General features: G+C 41.6%; 1 protein-coding gene across 2 annotated transcripts in view; it reads left to right on the forward strand.

Moving 5' to 3' along the window:
* IGF2BP3 (insulin like growth factor 2 mRNA binding protein 3) overlaps positions 1-21,409 on the forward strand; it is a 118,167-nt gene that overhangs the window by 76,624 nt on the left and 20,134 nt on the right. For both annotated transcript variants that reach the window (XM_064166949.1, XM_064166950.1), the window contains exons 7-11: positions 5,125-5,409; positions 7,530-7,664; positions 8,220-8,342; positions 10,749-10,884; positions 12,640-12,771. In XM_064166949.1, coding sequence (XP_064023019.1) covers positions 5,125-5,409; positions 7,530-7,664; positions 8,220-8,342; positions 10,749-10,884; positions 12,640-12,771 — 811 coding nt within the window. The remainder of the gene's footprint in view (positions 1-5,124; positions 5,410-7,529; positions 7,665-8,219; positions 8,343-10,748; positions 10,885-12,639; positions 12,772-21,409) is intronic.

Genomic DNA, 21,409 nt, shown 5'->3' on the forward strand with positions numbered 1-21,409 from the left:
GGAAACAATTTATTTTGCCTTTCCAGCAAAGCAGAGAGCTCTGTGTGCACACAATGTATCCCTGATTAATGAATTAGAGTTCACACAACTAGTACTTCTACATGCCATTATGGGTCAGGACTAATGTTGCCATAGGAACGATCATACTGAAAATTCAGTGGTCTATGTTCATAATCTTAGATTATTCCTTTTCTTTTTTTATTTCTTTTCAGACCTGCTAGTGAAAACCAATTTAGGTTTTTTTTTTCTTTAATGCACAAAGAATTCATTATGCCCAAATAAAATTACCATGTACCATCTTCTCAGTATGCAAATACCTGCTCAGGGAGGAAGAAAGAAAGGTGGTGTACGTACGAGCTGCATGTGGGAGAGAAATATGTTCTTCATCTGGTGCTTAGTGTCATCATGCTCTCAATGGATGAATGATTTCTAGCACAAGACTCGGTGCTTTTACTGTACTCATTTATCTAGGATGCTTAACCTCCACTAGCATCAGAAGGAAGAAGGCTGTGCAGGCATCCTCTCACAGAGAGCTCAGGAGAGGACAGCAGTGAGGTGTCATTTTGATGCAGAAAATCTCAGGTGACTAGTTTTACAGAACATTTGTTTGGAGGTTTCCTTTTCCTGTAGGAATCCTCTTACTTATGAGTAGGTATTGCATGAAAGTAAGCCACGCTGTAGAGGTGTAACTGAGCACAGGCAGCAGTCACTGCAGCCTCTTACTGAATGTGTTTTATAGGGAAACTCTGACCTACGTGGAAATTGATGTGCAGCAGCTCTTGCTGGCATGTGAAACAATCATTTCACATTTTCACTGAATATCAAATTTAAAGAAGATTTGATAGAGCAGATCACCTCTTAAAGAGGAAGCTTCCTGATACATACAGGGTTTTTTCCCCCTCTTTGTTCTCACTAAGTGACTGTAAGACTTTAGCCCTTGCAAAAAATGATGGTTTGTGGTTTGTTTAGTAGGTACTAATTGTGACTTCTGACAGATGTAACCTGTGTGGCCTTTATGCACCTGTGGTCTTGGAGGGAGAATCCCACCCCTGTTTGAGAGGGCAGAGGTCTTTGCAGAAAGGCAGAGGTGGTGTTGCTGTGGTTTGCAGTTGAGTTTCTGAGGTGATCCAAGTGAGTATGTGTTTTACAAAAGCAGCTGGATTTAAGGTGTTTGAACTGCAACACTTGCAGGACAATAGCTGGATTGAAACAGGTGCCCCTAGTGCTGTGAAGAACCAGGAACTTGCTTTCCTCTGGAGCTCAGCAAGGATGGCTCTGCTGACCACAGGTGCTGTCCTAGATGGAGTTTTACAGAAGCCTGACATGCGTCTAGAAGACAGTTTGAAATTGCTCTTCTCTCTTCCGGGCTTCTTTTATTCCTCCCTTTTCCTCATTCCTGTAGCAGTGCCTAGATGCTTCTAAAATTCTTGCCTCCTTTTGATGTTGAAGGACTGCAGAATCATCACATTGCCTGTTTCCAGTCCAATGTTTTGTGCCACAAAAGTGATAAAAATGGGTCTGGAACAGTTAAATGAAGGTGTGTGATAATCCTGGTGAAAACTGTCAGGCGTTGCTCAGCAGCTACAGTAACTTTTGGGAAGCTGTGGGCTTACTGTCTGTAAGCAATGCACCAGAGCTGTGTGTTTGCTGCATCACTGAAAGTCTGTGGTGTGGGCATGCCCTTCTGTTGGCCAAACCAGCACAGAATGTGAGACCACTGACCCAGGGAGCATCATCCTCACAGAGGGCTTGGGAGAGAAGCATTTAATTACTTTGCTTCTGACTTCTCATCACTTGACCAAGTCACATTATGAAACAAGTCAGCTTGTAAAATATGGAGATCTTTTGGGCTCATGAGGGGAATTCAAATGTTCTCTGTACCTGTCTAGAGTAATTAAAACAAGTGAGACCACTGTAGTATCTCCAGTATACAAGATTCCAGTACATAGTACTAGAGATACTGTACTGTTTTAGTAGCTAACTCAGAAAGTAAACTTATTAACAGGCTTGTCTTCAAATACTTGCTCAAAACCAACCCATCCAGTATTTATTTTTGCTGTGCTATTGTTGTCATCACACGGCTTTGGTGGCCAAGGATGGTTGGTTGGTGACATAATTGATTTTTCTCCAGTGAGAAAGGAACTTTTCTCAGTTTGCTTTGGATTTAAGGTTCTTATATTCATGTGAAAACATTTAGCTATTTAGCATTTGTCAAGCAGGAAAATTCTAACCTTCTTTCCAGGAAAAATATGATGCATACACCTGTGAATTGTTGCTGTATAATTTCTTGTGGAATCATGGTAGGTATGGAGTTGAGTTGCAAACAAAGCCTAGTCTCGTCCTTCTTGCTCTTCTTTAGAAGAGGAAATGTCATGCAGCACTTTAATGTGAGGTTTGTAGTGCTGGGATTCTTGTTTAAGATGTTCTAAACTCAGAGGAGATAGCTTCTTTCCCAGAATGTTTCTGTGTCTGAACTTGTCAGATGAACACATGGAAATAAGTTGGGCTGAATGTTAGTCTGAAGCCTACCAGATTGACAGAATTTTGATACTCCCTTTCTCTTATCTCAGGTTTGATTCCAAAAGAAACAGGACTTGTGCAATTGCACTGTTTGGTGCTGTTTGCCCCCCTGGTAGCAGCTCAGCTGTGTGTTTGGGTTTTTTTGTCTGATTCAGTAAAACTCAAGGCAGCAGCAGATGCCAGTAAGAAATTCTATGTTCAGGATGCACAAGGGGAAGGCTCCAGATCCATTTCCCAGGTAGAATCTCCGTGGACGGAGACCTCAGTAAAATAGCTCTTAGACATTGGAAATCTATGCAGAAATTAGGACTTCAGAGACAAATCCATAGGAACACAAGTTTCAGTGGTCTGCCTGCTCACTGACCTTAAGAGTAAACCACCATATGGCTTTGTAAAGATAGTTTACTCTGTAATGAAATGCTTTTTGAAGTCCAGAGAGCCAAGGTTAAGAAATGCCAGGTTTGAAATGGCTTCAGCAGTTTTTTGCCTAGCTCTCTTTTGCCATATGCTGTAAGAGACTCTTCTGTTGTGGGAGTAATTACGCTCTTGCCCTGTTCCCACAGGACCAATGTCTCATTTGGTGAACAGAGGTATTTAATGAGCAGTGATCAGTTATTCAATATTTTGCTTTCCTTGTTCTTCATTGGTGTTGCCTTGGGCCTTATTTATTACCAGCCCTTATTAAACACTGCTTCTAAGACACAAATTACTGGTTTTCTCACAAGCTCTTTATTCTGACTGCAGTACTTTGAGGATGCTGGGTTAGCCCTTCAGAGATGAGGGACATGTTGCCCTCAGTAGCCATGTAGCATGTTTTACCTGCAAAGCTGCTGCTTGGCTTGAACAGCTGCTTTAGACCCAGACTGTCAGATTGGACACCTAAGAGGTGAACAGTGCTTTTTCACCAGCTACCTTGTGGAAATGCAGTGCTTTAGCCAGCACCAACCTTTGCAGCAGGGGCAGAGGTAAAAGGGTTGCTGGGGTAGGGTAGCATTGGCTAACTGGCACTGACATGTGGATGTGGTGGGAAATGTGGATGAACAGAGGGACTGGATTAACTTTCTGACTCCAGAGCATGAGGTTACTGGGGCTTTTTAGTGAAAATGCTGGCAGGTTCTTTAATACAAGATGAAACCTTTTTCTTCCCTGATTTTAATTTACATTTTTTCTTTAAATGAAACTTATCAATAATCTTTGCTCCAAGACTAGGCCTGGCATTTATTAATTACTTCAAATCAACACACTTTTCAGTGTTATCAATGTATCACTGGTCACATGAATAATATATTGTCCCAGTTTGGGCCGCGAGCTACCTGGGACTGGAGGACAGAAATGACTCTTACCCTTTGCAAAACTTGAAAAGTCTTTCTGGGGCAAATGTTAAATTTTATGGCAGTAGCTTACCAGTGTGTTGCAGGTAGCCTAACTATTCCTGTTTTCTGCATCTTAATTTCTATTAACTCTAGCAATTTTCCACTCACAGAGCAATCTAGAAACCTGTTTTTAAATCTAGAGTTATGCTGTCTCTGAGAAGAGACAACCATCAGTCTTGGTTGACTTGCAAACTTGGCTAGAAGGGCTGGGCAGAGGGAGAGCTGAATGACTGAGTGGTTTTTCAGTGTGCAGGACCATGGCATGAGTGGTGTGTGCATGTGGACAGTATCCCTCTGATAATTAACAGAGGGCTCTGTTTTGCATAAAAGCACAAGAGAACTTAAAATTCCACTGAGAAGTCTTCTAATACCTTTGCATCTATGGAGAGGTTAATTTCCTGGTTAACTTCAATCTTGCTTACAACACAACTAGTTGTTAAAGTGTAAGGTGATGTGGTCATCTGCTAGGCTTTATTTCAAATACCACTGGCTGCCTTTGAAAGCTTTGTTCCCTGCTGAGAATGAATCAGGAGCTCTCTTTCATAGCTCTTTTCTTCCTTTCTTGCCTTCTTTTTTCTTCACACTCTCTGTCATGGCTATGTCAGATATTGCAAAAAAATCCAGCCAAATAGCTGTGCTGGCAAAAACCTTAATGAAGGTGCTGTGATAGCAGCTAAAAAGTTTTCCCTCTGGTGCAGCTTTAATTCTATTTGGGAAACTGATTTAAATTAAATCAGGCAAAAGAATGCTTTTGAGTATATAAGCTCCGTCTCCTGTGAGGTTTTGCTGATAAAGGTTTTGCTCATGCAACCCTGAAGTGTACAGAAGCCCAGAGCAAGCAAGAACTAACTTGTAGTCCTTAATATGTGACTTGAGAGAGGAGAAGGGGAAAAAAGTGTAATCCAAATCTCAACTGAAGACTTCAGAATGTAACTTCTTGTTTTGGAACTGTGGTATGGGTTTTTCTTGCTTTGTCCTGCTATTTAGACAGTGCAGAATCATAGAGTCAGCCAGGTTGGAAGAGGCCTCCAAGCTCATCCAGTCCAACCTATCACCCAGCCCTATCTAATTAACTAGACCATGGCACTAAGTGTCCCATCCTGAGCAGCCCATTCCAATGGCAAATCGCTCTCTTTGTGAAGAAGTCTATATCTGAATCCCTTCCCCTTTCTTAAGGCCATGTATGTGATTGTAGTTTTGTTTTCTTCTCTCTTCACCACTTTGTAAATAGAGCAATAGAAAAACTGAACGGGTTTCAGCTTGAAAACTATTCCTTGAAAGTTGCATACATCCCTGATGAAATGGCAGCCCAGCAACCTCCACAACAACATCCCCAGGGAAGACGTGGATTTGGACAGAGGGGTCCTCCAAGGCAAGGCTCACCTGGTGCAACCACAAGGCAGAAACCACAGTCGGACGTTCCTCTACGGATGCTGGTTCCCACACAGTTCGTAGGAGCCATTATTGGGAAAGAAGGAGCCACAATCAGAAATATCACAAAGCAGACACAGTCCAAGTAAGCTACTTTGCAAAACTGCATTGAAAGCTTTAATATTGTGTTCTCATCTCCCATGTAAAGAGTAAGTTGTAAAACTTCACAGCTAACCTGTGTGGCCAGAGAGCAAACTAAGGTAATAGTCAATAGGAACTCTTTCACGTGATTTAAGGACTGGATTCTGTCCTTGGCACATGTTCAAATACTACCTGACTTGTTTCTTCCACATGAAAAGATTCAAATTACTCAGTGCTAGTAGAATGGTACCTGATGCTGGACAGTTTGCTTATAGATGTAGTAAAAATGTCCTGGCATAGAAAGTGATACTGAAAGAGCTGTGTTGGTCTGTGGGATATAGTCAATGCAGTGACATACCAAAGCCTGTAATTAGCTATTCTAGCTTCAGTTAGGATTTTTTTAGTATTTATGAGTATTTTCAGTTCAAGAATGGGGGGAAAAAAAAGTTGGGGGGTTGGGATGTGAATAACATTCATATTTCCCCCTGCTCCTTACACCTCACCCCTGTTGAATACACTTGTTGCTATCAAGTTGAAGACCACACCAAAAAGAAATGCATGGGAGGCAAAGAGCAAGCTGCTAAGTGACCTAAGAAGCTTAGAGCACTAGGGTCTGGAGAGACTGGAGGAGATGGCTTTCAGTGTGTGTTAAATCCCTACCCACGAGGAAAAGCTAAGTGCCGAGGGAGATGGGGATCCCATTCAAAGAATTATTCCAGGATACCCTTAAATGCAGAGAGTGAAAGATGCTGCCTTCAGCAGCATGCTGATATGAGCCTCCAGCTCTGTAGTTACACAAGGCAAGACCTGGAAATGAGCTGCACATGAGGGGTATAAGCATGAGTGATTTAATATTTAAGAGTGGTTAATGAGGATTGAAGAAGTCCTCTCTAGTTACACACAGTAGCTCCTCCTCCCAAACCTGGGATTATCATGATGTTCCTTCCCACCTCTCATTAGCACGTGTAACCCAGCAGACTTATTTGCTGTGTTTAACAACAGAGCTTTAAGAGATTTGTGGTGTCCTGACAAGACTTCATTGTGGTTTGCTTATGAGCAACCAGTTTTTCAGGTGGTATCTATAACGCTCTTGGGCTCTAAAAATCCAGGAAGATTGGCATAAGGAAAGCTCTGATCTCTTCAAAGAAGTCTGGATAGTGCTGAAAAATCCCAGGTTGCTAACTTTACAACTTTACAGATATGTAACTTTGACATCTTCATGGGTTTGGGGATAAAAAGAGAGATGTCATCTACTTCCAGTTGCACTAGGGACTGCCATGGGCTGCTTGGAAATGCTGTGTTGTGCATACCAGAAAGAACTGGAAAAATTAAGGGGATTATGGAAAAGTAACAGCATGGTTGTTTTAAGTTTGGGAACAACTGTGATTTAGGGGAGAGAGGAGGAAGCAGAAGGCAGAGACAGAGAGTGTATGTGACAGAGAGTGTTGGTTGACACAGGGTAAATAATATCCAAAGCATTTTCTTCATGTGGGTCATAATTAATTTTAGTTCAACTCCTAGAGATACATAAACCATGGTGTAGACTAAGGCTGGTAGACTCAGTGTGGGGAACAGTCGAACTAGCAGAAAGGTAATACCAGGACAAATGTTTAGGTTTAGAAACATTGGAAAGTAATCTTGGAGATGAATACAAGTGCCATGATGTTCCTTGCTAGCAGAGAAGTGCTAGGGAAGTCTGCTGCTGAGGTCATTGAAGGCAAGATGAGAGACAGCCTTGGCTGTAGCTATATAGTCATCATCAGTGGAGTGACAGGGCTGAGAAAGCTTGATCAAATGTTGTCTTCAGTGGTTTACCACAGATCATCTATCTAAAAACTTCCCTGAATATCTTGATGAGACCTTAATGAGAAAAATAGATCCCATTTTCCACTAAAATGCCATTTAGTTGGTAAAATCAGGATGGGAGAAGCACTTTGTAACAACAAGAAAAAACAGCCCAAAGCCCAAGTATTTAGGGCATATGTAAGTAGCTAAACAACTTAAATGCAGTCAGTGCTAGGTCAAAATAAACGAGAGTTGGAAATATGCAAGGCTTGCCATACAGTACCAGGTTACAAGGAGTGTTTTTCTCTTTTGTTTTGCCTTTTGTTATTTTTCCCCAAGAATTGATATCCATCGCAAAGAGAATGCAGGTGCTGCTGAGAAACCCATCACCATCCACTCAACTCCTGAAGGTTGCTCCACGGCTTGTAAAATCATCATGGAGATCATGCAAAAGGAAGCTCAAGACACTAAATTGTGAGTAAAAGGCATCTCATTGTGGAAGCACAAAAAAGTCTGAATTCTGGTTGGCTGCACAGGGAATCTTCAGAAACTGTTAACAAGTGAATCTTCATATTTCAGTAGGTGAAGGAAATAATCATTTTTACTTGTTGGGGCAGCCTACTGGTTTGCTTAGTCCTAGCACACATCTGTCTTCTCAGCTATTGTCTAGCTGTGATTTTGAGGTGAACTGGAGCAAGTATTGACCTTCCTTGAGCAACTAATAGCTTTTAATCAGGGAGAGCATAACAAGTTGTAAGCTCTCACTAAGAAGTTGAAGATGTATTTCTTCCTTGCCAGCAGCTCTTGCTAATTTAGTCTAAGATGTATTTAGCAGGTGTATTACCATGAAGCTTACAGATGACAGTGTGTAAGAATGTGTTATGCTCAGACTTATTCTGCATCTAGTATGACTGTGTAAATGAGGGGGAGTTGTGGACACTTCTGGGGCAAGAAAAAATCTATCCATAATACACAGTAGAACTTAAACTGTGGTCTCCTGCATCTCACTGGATGTAATCTCCATTACAGTACAGAAGAAATTCCCTTGAAGATATTGGCACATAACAACTTTGTTGGCAGACTTATTGGCAAAGAAGGAAGAAACCTGAAGAAAATTGAACAGGACACAGACACTAAAATCACAATATCTCCGTAAGTTTTTAGTGACCTAATCTTTTGGTGGAGTGTCTCAAACAGCAGCAGTGCCACCACAGTGCATTTAGGCACAGAGCTCTTGCAAAAACATGTTTTGAAGGCTGAGATGAGCAGCCTCTCTGTAACATGGATTAAACTGTTACTTAATCTTAGTTAAATGCAATGTAAGTAGTAAGTCTTCATTATAAACTCAGTCAAGAGCAAGCCTAAAAATAACATAGGCTCTGTGGAGCCTGAGTTAGACTATACTTCACATGTCAGTTGCTTTTAACATCATATACCACATGTAATGAGTGTTTGAAGCTGTAAACCTTGCATTGGTTCTGAGCTATGTGTGAAAATGAGTGAAACTATTTTAGTTTCTGGTAGAGATTAATTTTTTGGATAAGAAAGAAGGGAGTAAAGCAAATGAATACTAAAAGAGTGTTTTCAGTAGCAGCTCTGTCTCTTTTGACCGCTAGCAGCCAAACTGGGATATACTGACTAGTCTGCTTCCAAGTAATAACTTTTGGGCTTCAGCTGAGTTTGAAGGTAACCAAGACCTGTTCAAATTTAGCTGAGATTAAATAGGAGTTTTCACCTTTACTGGCAATCTGCAATTCACTGATTAGATCAACATCTCTGCAAAAGCTTGGCTGTTAGTACTACTTTTACCCTGAAGTAATATCTTCAGAGAACCTCCTGTTCTGAATAACAAATACTCTGGCATGACCTTTCAAGCATTTGGGCACATCCTGAATTTAGGCCTTAGAGTGAGATTAAGGCTTGTAGACTGTAGGAAAGGGAGGAAGTTTGGAAGGTACATGAAGATGTACAAAGAAATGTAAATATATATAGGAGATCAAAAAAAGTGTACTGCAGAAAACAGCTGAAATGAAGGCAAGGAAGCTAAGGGTGATTGAAGTTCCTCAAAAAGAAGAAATTCAAAACAGGGTGAAAGAACCTGAGACCCTCCTGAAGGTATGTAAATATTTATGGAATTAGTCTGAGGAAGAGAAGTGAATCAGTTGGAGAAAACGCACTCAAGTAAGTGTGTTTTGAAAGTAGGGTTTTCTAAAGCTGGGGTGCTCTGGCTTGTACCATCACAGACATTTCTGTTTGCAAACAGTACAGGGACTACTAATGCTGTTGCTTAAGGGAAGAAAATGAAATGGGATAACAGACTTCGTTCTGTGAAACCAACTTATCTTTATCAATGGCACAAATAACACACTGTCTGTGAACACTTGCAGAGTACTTTCTGGTTTAGCAAGTTAATGGTTTCTTTGTGTTACGATCTTGGCCTCAAGATTATACTTGCCATGCTATGCCTGAAACAGCCCCATGAAGTTACCTGGTTGAATCGGTAGATAAAAGAGAGCATCTAATGCCCTTTGATTCTGCTTTGTCTAATTAGTCTTTCTCCTGGTCTCTTCATTCAGGCTTTTTGGTAAGCTTGTCCATAAGTTAAAGTAAGGCAGCTGTTTTGGGGAAGTGTTTCTTCCTTGGGGTGTTTTCCACCACCTTCCTTCCTGAGGCAGTAACTCAGTGCTCGCACTCTAGAAACTTAAGGATTGCCTTGTTGGCTGCGTTTTGTGCTTGCTGCTGCTGAACGGAGATGCGCAGGTTGCCATGCTGCCTGCTGTGCAAGAACGCAAGCCTTGCATGCTGCTTCCTGGCTCCTTCCTGCCCTAGGCTTCCTCACTCCTCCTGCATCCTGCTTGCAATTTTTAGTTGTACCTTTTTCTGCCTTCACCCTTTCAGCTCACCTTTTCTCAGTAAATGAATGTGCCATGGCTTCTCAGGCAGTTTCTTCTGGTTTACTGTAGCAGGTCAGCATTTGTTACCTAACCAAGTACTCACTTAATGCTGCTGCCCTTTGGTCTTCCCTGAGGAGTTACTGGTGGTGTGCAGCAAATGTTGACTCGGACATAGCTTTTGATTTTCCTGTTATGAGGATTTGGAGGCTCTTCTGCAGTTTCACTGAGGATTGGGCTTTTCTCCCCCTTTCCTTCCTTAAGGAGTCCACTACTGTTCTGAAGGAAAGAAAGTTCATTGTGGTCTGTGTTTGAGTGGTGTCTAAACTGTGTGAAGCCCTCTCTGCTGCTGGGGCTGGTGTGGAGCACCAAGGTGAATGGTGCTGCACTGCTCATGTTGCTACAGAGCGTGATGGTTTCTACCTTGTGTTGCACCTAAACGCATCTCAACCACCTGATGCCAAAGCTCGCTGCAGTGGTGGTTGTTGTGTTTGCTGTGAGAACAGAGTTTCTCCAGATTCTCTGAGAACTGTCTGAGCCCCGTTATGAGTTGTTACTACACTCTTTGGAGGGCAAATCTGACACACTTGGATGTCATCACACTCCAGTGGTACAACATGACCACCCTCCACTGCTTGTTAACTAACCACTTCTGTTTCATTTGCAGGTTGCAGGACTTGACACTCTATAATCCAGAAAGGACCATTACAGTTAAAGGCAGTATTGAAACTTGTGCCAAGGCTGAGGAAGAAATTATGAAGAAAATCAGGGAGTCCTATGAAAATGATATTGCTGCTATGAATGTGAGTTGTCTTGTGGCATGGGCCCTCTTTAGAACTACAACCATGGGAGGGTGTTGTGTGGGGATTTGCTCCCTCTTAAAGTTTCCAAGGGTAGGAAGTCCACAGACTGATCTGCTTATGCCCTCTCTCATGGCTCTCATGGCAAAAACTTTCTAATACCACATCAGAATTACCTTGTTGCAGTCTATCTCTGTTGCTTCTTCTATTAATTTGTGGGCCTTTGACAAGATTCTCATTATTTACATATATTTGTTATTTTAATGAAGCCTTTTCTGATGTCTTTTGAGTAAGGTAACTGAAGAATTGATTCAGATTGAGGAAATAAATTAGTGTTCCACTTGTACTTGCTGCAAAAGGCTGAAGGAATGTGTGCTTATCTACTGTTGTGGTTTATGTGTTCTAGCTTGTCAGTTCTTAGTGGTGATTCCCAGCTCCTTCATGTTAAAAGCATAGCATGTGGGAGAAGCATCTCTCTTGCTCTCAATTATTTAAGATGATATTAATTTTTTTTCTTGATATAGGTGATAAAGGCATTTAGTTAATCTAAGATGATTGGGGGTTATCTAATAAAACCAACGCACCTCATTAGTTTGCCAAAGTATTACTAACACATATCGAGAAGTGACTGAGATTTATGATAAAGAATTTTTTTGTCTGTATCCAAATCTGTGGTCTAGAATCAGACTGAAAATACTTTTTCAGTTTACATCAGTCTCTGGTTTTCCACAAGTGGTTGCTCTTTATGGTTTGCCTACTAGTTGCATAGAATATTCTCTCTGCTTTTTCCCTCTCTCCTGCACTGTAAGTAAATTGCAGGACATAAACAGTGTGCAAGGACAGCACTCAAGAATTTTGTAGTTGTATATTTTTGCTTCATATAGTGAGCATGAACATAGGGTGAGATTGAGACTGCTCTTATGTGTGGCAAGTGTGTGGATAGCAGGAAACTACCTTTGTTACTGGATGGACTTGAGGTTTAGTTTGTGATGAGAATTAGAGTAGTTTTGGCATTCTGGGGGGGGGTTTGATGTTTCATGATTATCTCATGACTTTCATGATGACATTCATCGACTTATCTCAATGACCTGAGATCGTTGATGTCTGTCTCTAGCTGTGCTATTTGTAAGCTAGTTTATTACTGGGTAAAAAGAGGGTCCAGACAAGTTCTGTATCTTGGACAACACAAGTTCCCTATCACACAATGCTGCCACTTTTGTCAGATGTGGTCAAATAAGGTACCTGCAACTTTATAGTTTGCTGTGAAAGCATCAACAGTGAGGGTATCTTATTTCATCTTTTGCCGGGCATGGGAGGGAGGATGGGGCTGGAGCATGGCATGTAACCCAGTGCATGAAAAACCAGGGCTTGAGCATAGTCTCTTTCTGTTTCTACAGGACTATATTTTCAGTGTCAAGCCAAAATTATTGTTTGTCTGATTTATCTGTTCTGAAAGTAAATTTTACTGCCACCTGAATTTCTTGCTGTGAGGCTCATCCTGTGTTTCACTGATTAAGCTGTAGCAAGTGGTTCCCAACTGCCTTTTCTACTACGTGGTTTTTAATACTGTTGGCCTGCACATATGCCTGGGAAGCAGATTTGAAGCAGAGTCCTTGGGGTAATGGAGAGGAAATATTTTTTTTAATAAATAACACACTGACATCTTCTCAAAAGGTTAACAGCCTCTGCCAACTAGGATTTTGATTAAAGTTAATAATCAGGATTGTAAATCTTAAGTAACTCTTCTGCCTTTTGCAGCTTCAAGCACATTTAATTCCTGGATTAAATCTGAATGCCTTGGGTCTGTTCCCACCTTCTTCTTCAGGAATCCCACCTCCCGCAGTGAGTGTTGCCTCCGCTGCTGCTGCTGCTTCATATCCACCTTTTGGGGTAAGGTTTAGTGGATGGTGATACTCATCTGTATAATGTTGCTATTCAGAACTGATGAGTTAGCTGTGGTTTTGCCAGATTGCCTCAAAAACCTGGAAATAGTGTTGTAGGAGCTGTGTTCCTGAAGGTTGTCTTCCTGCTTGCACCATGGAAATATTCTGTGTGGCTGTGGTTGGGAGCAGGCATGCATTGCTTATTTAATGCAATGTTGAATGGTGTCAGAAAGTAGTGGGGTTTAGAGAAGTGAGAAATCCTGTATTCTGGAGAACCTGAATTACGAATGGAGGAAATCTCACAGAAAACAGGGTTATGAAATCCCAGAATTTGTATTTAATGTTGCCAGTCTGCATTTGTACAAGGAAGGCAGAAAGAACAACTTTGCCATGAAGAGGGGGTTCTAGGTATGGTTCAGATGCTTGAATGTGGCAGTTTTGTACATGTACAAGGCATGTTGAAATGCAGTGATGCTACATACATAGGATATAAATTACAGGAATGGATCTCCAGAAAGCTGTGATTTATTTGCCACATTACTCTCTAAGAAATACTTGGGGAAAGTTCAGTAGACTCTTAGTCAACTCCAGTGCTGATTAGTAATTGTAAATGAGACACTTTACTACAGAGCAGAAGATAATTTGCTGGATCAGGAAGTTCCAGAGCCTTTCAGGATAGAGATAGCTCTGATAGTTACCAAAATCAACCTTATTGCAGATCTCTTCCCTGTTTCTGGTGGTGCTTGTTAGCAACTCAATGGAAGATGGACTTCGAAAATTAGCTCTGAGAAGCAGATGACAGAACTTTACAACCTCTACTTTTGCTCTACATAATATCTAGAGAGATGAGTTGTAGGCTCCTCATGAAGTAAAAAAGTGAAAGTGCAGCACTGCACACCAAACTTTATCAAATACCTGAAGTGGGCCTCTGCACATTGCACCAAAGGATAGCTGCTGCCTAAGTGGTCTTCCCAGAAGAAGCCAAGAAAATGTCACTGTAAGGAACAGGAAAAATTCCACACTCAGGACTGTTTATGGGAATGAACAACTTGGGTGTTATGAATGTTGTACAAACTCTACAGCACATAGGAGTGGCTTGATCAGGAACAAGTGCTCTAATGAAAATGAGGAATGAAATGTGATTTTACTTGGCTATTTTACTGCTCATACCAGTGCCTCTATTATGTTCTCTGCTCCTCAGCACCGCTGCACCTCAATTAGTGTGGCAAACTAAACTACAAAAGACAGACATTTGTTTCCTTGTCTTGTATAAAATGCCACCTCTAGTAATGGATTGCCTTAATTTAAGTGTAACTAGAGGAGATTTGTTAAGAGTATGTAACTTTTTATCTTCAGTGGTAGCGGAAAGTGTAGCCTTGTCTTTTTCTATAGATTTGCACAAGGTGCTTGCCTATTCTTGAGATTCACACTGTAAGCCTGGAGTTCTGTTCCTCATTTTGCTTATTTTAATTTCTTTCTCTATCTTTGTGGTGATACTTCTTCACTTCAACTGTGCACTTAAACAGTGCTGAATTTGGTTGATTTCAACCTTGTTGTTATCCGTCCCTCTGGCAGTGCATCTTTCTACCTTTGTTTGGCCTGCTGGTTTCCATTTTTCTGGAACTAGGATAGTGTTAACATTTGGGAGAAAACCAACCAAACAAAAAAAAGCCAACCAAACAACAGAAAAAACCAACAGAACAAAAATTCAGTGTCATTGTGTAAAGGCTTAGAAACTGTAGCTGGAAGGCACCAAACTGAATTCTGTTGTGCTCCTGTTCATGGCGTTTGTGCAGTCTCTGACTCAGCTCTTGTTCCAGATAGTCTAGGTGTATGACTAACTAACATGTAGAGAGGAAGAAGCAACTCATAGATTCAGAGGATCCACTGATGGCTTTTGTAGAAGTTAGGAATGGTACCAAGAGAGTCCCTGAACCTGGTACCAAGCACTTGTGAGACTGTCCCCAGCTTGGGGCCACAAGCCAACCCAGGACTGGAGAACAGAAATGGCTCTTACCCCTCTCCAGGAAACAAAGGCACATTTAAGAAAAAAAACAAACTAGTGAGATAATTTGGGAGAGAGAAAGTGGTTCTGTGAGCCACAGGGAAGCCAACCCCACAGATTACTCACAGTAGCTGTCCTTCCCTGGGGACATGAGAAAGAAGAAAGAGTTTATCTTCTAATGAATGCAGGTTTAAAATAAACAAAAGTTCTTTTTCTCTTGTTTTTAGACTTTTTGACAAAGATTTCTAACAGTGTTTGTGCATGAAGTTTGTTTCTGAGTTTTATTCTTTAATATTTTTTCTCCTCCAGTAGAACATTTCTTCAGACACTTAAATAGGGCATTGGGGCATGTAAGAATGGAGCAAAAGAAAAAGGCTGTGTATACTTGGAGAAGGAATGAGAAATGGAAATTATTTGTAAGGCTAAAGGTAACTGCAGAGGGAGACCTAAGAGAGCTCATAAGGGATTAAAAAAAGATCTGTTTGAGTAAAAGAGGCTTCAGGTGAAGAGGGTTGTTAAGAGCAGCATCAATGAAGCAATCAGAGAGACATTGTGTCCATTCACCTGTAAGCCATTTGTTGCCCAGTGCTTTAGCGTTTGGGTGTCCCTGTATGCCTGGCAGTGCTGGGTGGCTGATGTTGAGGAGATCCTTTTAAGGCAGCTGAGAATCCTTTCTGAAAACATCTCTGGCATGAGGGTTAGAGAAATCTATCCTGATGCTGTTTTGTTGTCAGGGCAATTTGTGCCACCTTTTCAGGGCTGGACAGGAGCAGCTCTTTCTTGTCTCCTGTTTTACCAAGAGGTCAATTTTGGGTACAGTATCATCAGAGATATTTCTTGGCATCTAATGCCACTGAAGTCCTTTGAACGTGTGCCTACAAACTATGCAGTGAGATCTGGGACCTCATTATGAGGTGCCTGAGAGTTATGAAGCTTTTGGCAATGGTTGTATGCATGCTTCCCTCCCCTTGTTGGGTCGGAAGAGGTAGGTAGGTGAGCTTTGGGCATTTGCAGAAGATCTCTCTCTACAGAACTGATCCTTCATATGTACTATTTTCTAGTGACAAGGTGTTGCTGTGACTTTCTCTGGGAACAAGTCCCACACAAATTGAGGTGTCATCTCAATTACTGAAACAAGTGTCTGTCACATTCCTGCTGCTGCTTTTTTTCCCCCCCCCAACGGGTGGAATGAAAAAAAAAACCTTACTGTGCAGATGTAAGATTTGAAGTGACAGGTTTGAACATCCATACAGCTGTAGCCAAGTACTCCTGGAGTACTCAGGAGCTTGGGCTCGAGTAATTAGGTCTAAAGGTGATTATTGTGAGCTGCGCTGTGATGCTTCATCCTTTCTCTCTCCATGCAAAGTTTGAAGGTATGTTTGACAAGAGCATAAACACCTATTCTCCAGCTGCTTCAAGAAGAGTCCAGCATCACAAACCTGAGGATGTTATTCAACACTGGTTTGCATTCAGCATCTTGGGCTGGGCCAAATTCAGAACTGCTCACAAAGACCTGTAGTGATAGGACAAGCAGGAATGGTTTTAATTAGAGAAGAGTTAATTTAGGTTGGATGTTAGGAACAAGTTCTTTACCATGAGAGTAATGGAACACTGGAACAGATTGCCCATGAAGGTGGTTTAAGCCTCATCCTTGGAGGTAATGGTCAGGCTAGACAGAGCTTTGAGCAACCTGATCTAGTGGAGGATGTTGCTGCTCACTGCAGAGGGGTTGGACTAGATGACCTTTGGAAGTCCCTTTCAACCCAACCCATTCTATGATCTGTCTCTGTGATGGTTCAGACTGGTGTAACACTGATGACTTCTTGCATACAGCCTCATCTAATTTAATCTCCTAAACTGCATTTTCTGTCTCCCTAAGAATCTGATTGTTGCTTTACTCTTTGTCCTGGCAGTGGAGTCCATCCAGGAAGGCAAAGGCTGTTCTCAGCAGTTGTCTATTTACAGAAATAAATGTACCCGTATGCATTTGTCTACTGCTTGTGGCTAAAACGGAGCACCACATCTAGTGCAGACCAACAATTTACATTTTTCTTTCCTTTATATTTATCTATCACTGCAAACAGTTTTTGACACTAGAGCTGTACAGTTTTTGCCAAGTCCAAGCTGTTTTTGTCTCTTTAAAGAACTCATTTTGTGTGACCACTTCAAAATACATAATGGAATTCCATATTCCTGAACTTTCTTGTCTCTTTTCTTTGCAAATATCCAAGGTCTATGTGCCTTTTTTCTGGTCCCTCTAAAAGACAGTTGGAACATGTGGCAATCATTCAAGTGTTTTAAAGGCTGAGGGAAAACAAGGACTTGAGAAATGTCTTGGTTAAGAACATTAGGAGCTAAATTCTCTTTCACTGACAAATAGACACAAATTTGCTCTTAATGATCTTGGTGGTATCATAAGACTAACGTTGACTTGTGTTTTGGAAGGATGTGTGCCCTTGCGTGGCCATAGTAAGGATTAATAGCTTTCCTGTTCATATTAGTAACTGATGTCTTGTTGGTCTGCTGTTGGACCTGGAGAACCACCACCACCTCTTTAACCTTAGATATTTGTCCTTAATTTGAATGCTTCTGTGTTCAGTTCTGACACAGTTGCAAATAATTGTTAGTCTGCCCATAGTAAGGAGCAGCAAATGTCATGAGCTGAGCACCTGCAAGAGCAATTTGGATCTGTCTGAGAGGAGAGTAAGATTCTGCACAAGTGATGTGCCCTGTGCTTATGTTCTCCAGAAGTTGCTTTCACAGGTATTGTAGAAAGTATCCCAGCTGAACTGCTTCAGAGGTAGCCTTGTACTGCTCAAAGCTGTTTTGATCAAGTTGTTGTGTTTGTCCCTAGTGCTTTGAGGAGAATGTTTCTTGCTTCTCAAGAATAGACCTTTGCTCTCTTGCAGCACTGAAGATTTTTTTAAAGCTCCATATGAAAAAAAAACCAATCTTTGTCTTAAGAATTCAGCTGTGCTCAGTCATGCATTAAACACACCTGGCCCACCTACTGGAGCCAAAGGGGTTACACTCTTCCTTTTACAGTTGAAACTGCACCTGGCTGCAGTTTTCCTATAGTATTTGGGTCTGAAATTTGGCATTCCAGTGGTATGGGGGAGGGAGGTGTAACCTGTGGTGAGCTCATTCTGCTCTTTAGTGTCTTGAAACAGGGTGGTAGAATTATTGTCTCACATGGCAGATGTACTCAAACATGTAGGAAGGTAAGGAGGAGACAACTTTCTCTCCCAGGAGGACCTCATGCCAGCTGTCCTCTGGCATCTGTAAGTTTCTGTAAGAGATGAGCTGAACTTCTGCTGTGTGAAAGTTAGCTAAGGTAAAGAGATGCTTCTCTGCAGTAGGACTGCTTTCTCTGATCTCTTTACACATCTGTTGTAGCTTCTTGAAGTGTGTGAAGACACAGTTTTCTCTAGCCTCACAGCTAATTGTTAGGCTTTGATATGTGTGGAGGCTGGAGGTATTTGAAAGATGTGTAGATGCAGTCTTGAGGGTCATAATTTAATGTTAATGGATGGACTTGATGATTTTAAGGGCATTTTCTAACCAAAATGGTTCCATGATTCTAAGAAGGAAGGAAAGAGAAAGGGCAGTTTCCTACAGTAAACAAATGCAAGAAATCCAACCACCTCTTTCTAATGACAAAAGTCTTGTACATCTAGGCTCATAGGTTGCTTTGCTTTTTTTTCTTTGCCATCTTCTGGAGCTTTGTTGCACGTGAGAAACATGCCCGTGGAAAACTGTAGTCAAAACACAGGTTCCTTATTTCCATTCTCCAGTAATTTTATTGATAGTAAAGAAAAGATCTTCTATATCACAAATGCAGGAGAACAAAGAACTATTGTGCTTTTGGCACGAAACAAAAGTAATTTAAAGTGAAAAATGCTTTGTTGAGGGGTCTTTGTTTGAAGCCTTAAGGACAAATGAGAGACAAGGAAGAGGGAAAACTGTCCTGTGTTTCCAGGTACTTTGACTCTTGGTGGAGCTGGGCTCCTTTGGATGTTCAAGTTCAACAGGATTAGCTTGTGCCAGTTGTTACATTTAAACTACCCAGAAGTAGTGCTGCATGTAGTTGTAAGTGTCTTTGCCCTAATTTGGCTAGCTTGTTAAGCAGTGCATGATTTTGAGAGTTGTGGTCCTGCATCCTAGCCAAGAGGGGTGAAGAAGGGTTTGCCAGTCTTTTTACAAGATGAGTTTGTATCTGTGAAATGAAAACCATACGTTTGCAGTGCACAAAGTCTTGGTGGGCACTATAAGACAACTGCACTTTCTGGTGGGGAAAAAAAAGAGTGCTACCACCTTAGACTTCTTTTGAGGATTGTAATATCTTAGTGCCTTGAACACAGCTTCCCTGATACTTAGTTTGGATTAATTAATGATGCACTGCTTAGAACTAAAATCTACTCCATTGTGCCTAACACTGTGAGATTGTTCTGCCCTGTGGAGAAAGTGATTGGTCTTCCCAAGGCCTCAAAGCCCTCTTCTTTTAGCAGGCTGTGTTGCAGGGACCTCAGCCAGGGAAATCAGAAACTCTTCTACCTCTGGAGATAGACTGGCCCCCAGTGAGGGAAGCAAAAGTGCAGTTGGCACTGTATGATGTACAAAGGTCTGGGAAGGTAATGGTTGAAGTATCCAGTTAATTTTACTAGGTTTTAGGTTTGCTGATGTTCTGAGGTAGTTATGTCAATAGCATCATTCACTAACTAGTAATGCACATTCCCCAAAATCAAAATAGCTTCTTTCTCACTGCAGGTCTGAATACTTGTAGAGATATTTGTACTTCCCTGGGACAACAGATAAGAATTTGTCTTCATCTGCTGCTCCTAGATTCTTGTCTTGAACATCTCAGACTCTCAAGCTCTAAGTACCAGGCTCAATATTTTCTGAGTGTCAAAATAAACAGGAAATTTAATTCCTTAAGGTGCCAAATATTGTTTTGTTACTAGAGTGTGTCGAGTCCCTTCAGGCCAGAAACTAAAATAGGTCAAGTTCTCATTCTGGTGTTGCTGGCTCCATCTTTAGTTGGTTTGTTTGTTAAACATGATGGAAAAATAAGTGACCTTTCAGTATTTTCACAACCTATTTTTCTTGCAGGTGCCAAGGCATCTGAGAGCAGTGTCTCAGTAAAACAGATGATTGAGTACCTATATGCCTCAAACCTGCACTTTCCATGAGCTGTTTCTAGGAGTCCGGAGTACCCTACGTGGCTGGTGCTTGACAGCCACTATTTTTGAAGTGGAAGTGTTTTCTCTGCATAAACAGTTTTGGTGGTCATGCAGTGTTGCAACACTAAATTACCTGTGTTTGCTGCTTGTGAATGACCAGCACAATTCCTGCTTACGTAGTTTCACAATCTGTTCCTTATGTTGATTTTTGCTTTTGGCTGCCTGCTCAGATTAAAAGGTGGCAGATTGCTTTTTTTGGCATTGTGGCCAATCAGAATTTGCAAAAACAAGAAGTTCATGCCATGTTCAGAAATATGTCAGACCTGTTCCTGCTTGTGAAATGCCTTATAACCAGCCTGCCAGAAATGTTCCTTCTCTGCTTCTGTGATTTCTACACCTTTGTTCCTGGCTAGGCTTTCATCTTGGAAGCACTTCTGATATGTGCAGTCATGTTAGTGACTTCTAGTAGTCTGAGGAGATCCCCATGGCTTGCCAGGTAGAAGATTATGGTGATGAAAAGTACTAAAACTGAGAGCCAAGATGTAGAGTGAGTAGTATTAAATTAGATTATTTTAGTAGCATCTCACAGAAGATACTGACCGTTGTGTAATAACCAGCAGTGTTTGAGTTTCAGGTGATGAAAAGCAGTAGTTCCCCAACTGAAAATAGACACAGTTCTTGCTTAGCTTGTCAGACAAGAATGGCTCAGCTCAGCTGGCTGGACAGAAGGCTCTTACCCTCACAACATGCTCCCTGAGGGTCCAGCACTGAAAACAGGGAGAGAGACAGAGCTGCACGGCCTCGCTGTGGGCTGATTTTTTCCAAAAGGATGATGTTTTTGGTTCATCTAGTGACAAAAACTGTTTCTTCTGTGATGCTGCAAGAGGGAGCCAGTTCTGCTCTGAACACAGCAGGTTGCCAGCTCAGAGACCTGAACAGTGGAGTGTGGTGGTGTGATGAGGTCCTGGATGCACTAGGAGAAGGCTGCTTCACAAAACGTGGTGGTAAAGCTGCTATGGAGGAGTTCCTTGTCATACTTGGAAATCTTTCCCACCACTCATGCTGCTTGTTATCAACTGGGAGTTCATGTGAAGATGAAGTGCTGGGTGGATGTTGGCAGTACAGTCTGTTCAGGGGAGAATGGGTGATGCTTAAGAGCATCCAGAGTGAAGTTAAAAATACACATAGCTGCTTCTAAATTGTTTAGCGCTCAACTGACTGGAATCAGCAGTGAAGAACTCTGAGCTGCTGGAAGCAGTCATGGCTTTCCAGGTAGAGAGTATGGCAGAAGCCTTTTAGACTCATAGCATGGGCTCTAAATGAACTTAAGCAGCCCAGAGGGCAGAGGGAGCTCAGGCTTCTGTCTGTTAACCTAGACTGGCAGGGGCACTTTAGCTGATGCACACAAAGGTGACATAAGAGGTATTTGAAATGACGTTGTTAAACTGTAGACCATGTTA

The sequence above is a fragment of the Pogoniulus pusillus genome, chromosome 28, assembly GCF_015220805.1.
Source record: "Pogoniulus pusillus isolate bPogPus1 chromosome 28, bPogPus1.pri, whole genome shotgun sequence".
NCBI classification, from domain to species: Eukaryota; Metazoa; Chordata; class Aves; order Piciformes; family Lybiidae; genus Pogoniulus; species Pogoniulus pusillus.